At 49.1% G+C, this 1,341-nt stretch overlaps 1 protein-coding gene across 1 annotated transcript in view; it reads right to left on the bottom strand.

The window, feature by feature from the left end:
- NBEAL2 (neurobeachin like 2) overlaps positions 1–1,341 on the bottom strand; it is a 176,406-nt gene that overhangs the window by 116,361 nt on the left and 58,704 nt on the right. Inside the window, exon 5 of the mRNA XM_015407333.1 lies at positions 1,179–1,303. Within this exon, the coding sequence (XP_015262819.1) occupies positions 1,179–1,303 (125 nt within the window). The remainder of the gene's footprint in view (positions 1–1,178; positions 1,304–1,341) is intronic.

Below are 1,341 nucleotides of genomic sequence, written 5' to 3'. Positions count from 1 at the left end.
TAGAAAATATATAGATAAAGTAACAGAACATCAGAAGAGCCCTACTGGATCAGAGCAGTGAGGGTCCCTCTAGTCCAGCCTCCCATTTCACACAGGGGCCAGCCAGTTCCTCTGGAGGGCCGACAACAGGGCAGAGAGGCGGAGGCCTTCCCCTGATAAGGACACCAGAAGAGCCCAGCTGGGTCAGACCAGTGAGGGTCCATCCAGTCCAGCCTCCCGTCTCACACAGGGGCCCAACCAGTTCCTCTGGAGGGCCAACAACAGGTCAGAGAGGCCGAGGCCTTCCCCTGAGAAGGACACCAGAAGAGCCCTGCTGGATCAGACCAGGGAGGGTCCATCTAGTCCAGCCTCCCGTCTCACACAGTGGCCAGCCAGTTCCTCTGGAGGGCCAACAACAGGCCAGTATCAATAACCATGCTATCATAGGAGGCTATACCAGCATTAGAAGGCTTTTGTTAGTTTCCAGTTAAATTTTGTTAATTTCTGAACTGATGCCCCATAAATAAGATTTTGTAAACAACTGCAGAACTACTTTTGGAATGACTGTCCCCTTACTGTTATTTACATATACTTAGAAGAAAATATTTTGTAACGTGATTGAAACCGGTTTCACTGACAAAGTTCAAAGAGATCTAGGGTCTATAGTTCCGGGATCCTCGTGTGATTCTTCTTTCAAATGACTTGATGATTCTTCTGTCAATACTCCATTCTGTGATAACGTGGATTCGTCTCGTAATTACCCTTTGATGATTTCAAAATTGCCCTTACCTTTGTAAGTGAACATACAGACTCGAGTGAAATTTCAGGCTATAAACTCTGGCACAACAGATATGAAAAAACCGAACACAAGTTTTATAATCAATTTAGATTTCTTTGGTGTCTTATTACAGTTTGTTTGTTTTTTTGCTGTCACTTTTCTCAGGGGGAACTGATCTCTGCTGTCCGGAGCTCAGCTGTAATAGTGAGAGATCTCCAGGTGGCACCTGGAGGTTGGCAACCATGGCAGCCAGGAGGATTGGCCCTTTTTCTGCTGGGAACAGAACTGACTCTATAGTCAGGCAGTGTCAGGTACGCCCCACCTCTTCTGCGAGGGAGACTCTATGGATGCTGCCAAGCCACCCACCAGCTGTAGGAGCCTCCGTAGAGGAATGCAAAGGGGGGGGGAGGATGACACTCACCCGCTCAGCTGTCTCCTCCACGTCTGGTAGGGATCGAAGAGGCATTCGCAGAGGTGCAGGGCGTACAGAGTGATGTTCTCCAGCTGACCCCGGTGTGGCAAGCCCTGGCCTGGGGTGTTCTTGAGCTGTCAAGGAGACAAGAAGCCCGAGTTAATCTGCAGAT

The sequence above is a fragment of the Gekko japonicus genome, unplaced genomic scaffold (assembly GCF_001447785.1).
Source record: "Gekko japonicus isolate JY-2015 unplaced genomic scaffold, Gekko_japonicus_V1.1 scaffold2770, whole genome shotgun sequence".
NCBI classification, from domain to species: domain Eukaryota; kingdom Metazoa; phylum Chordata; class Lepidosauria; order Squamata; family Gekkonidae; genus Gekko; species Gekko japonicus.
The sequence above is the reverse complement of the archived record's forward strand: the minus strand, read 5'-3'. Positions and strand labels throughout refer to the sequence as shown.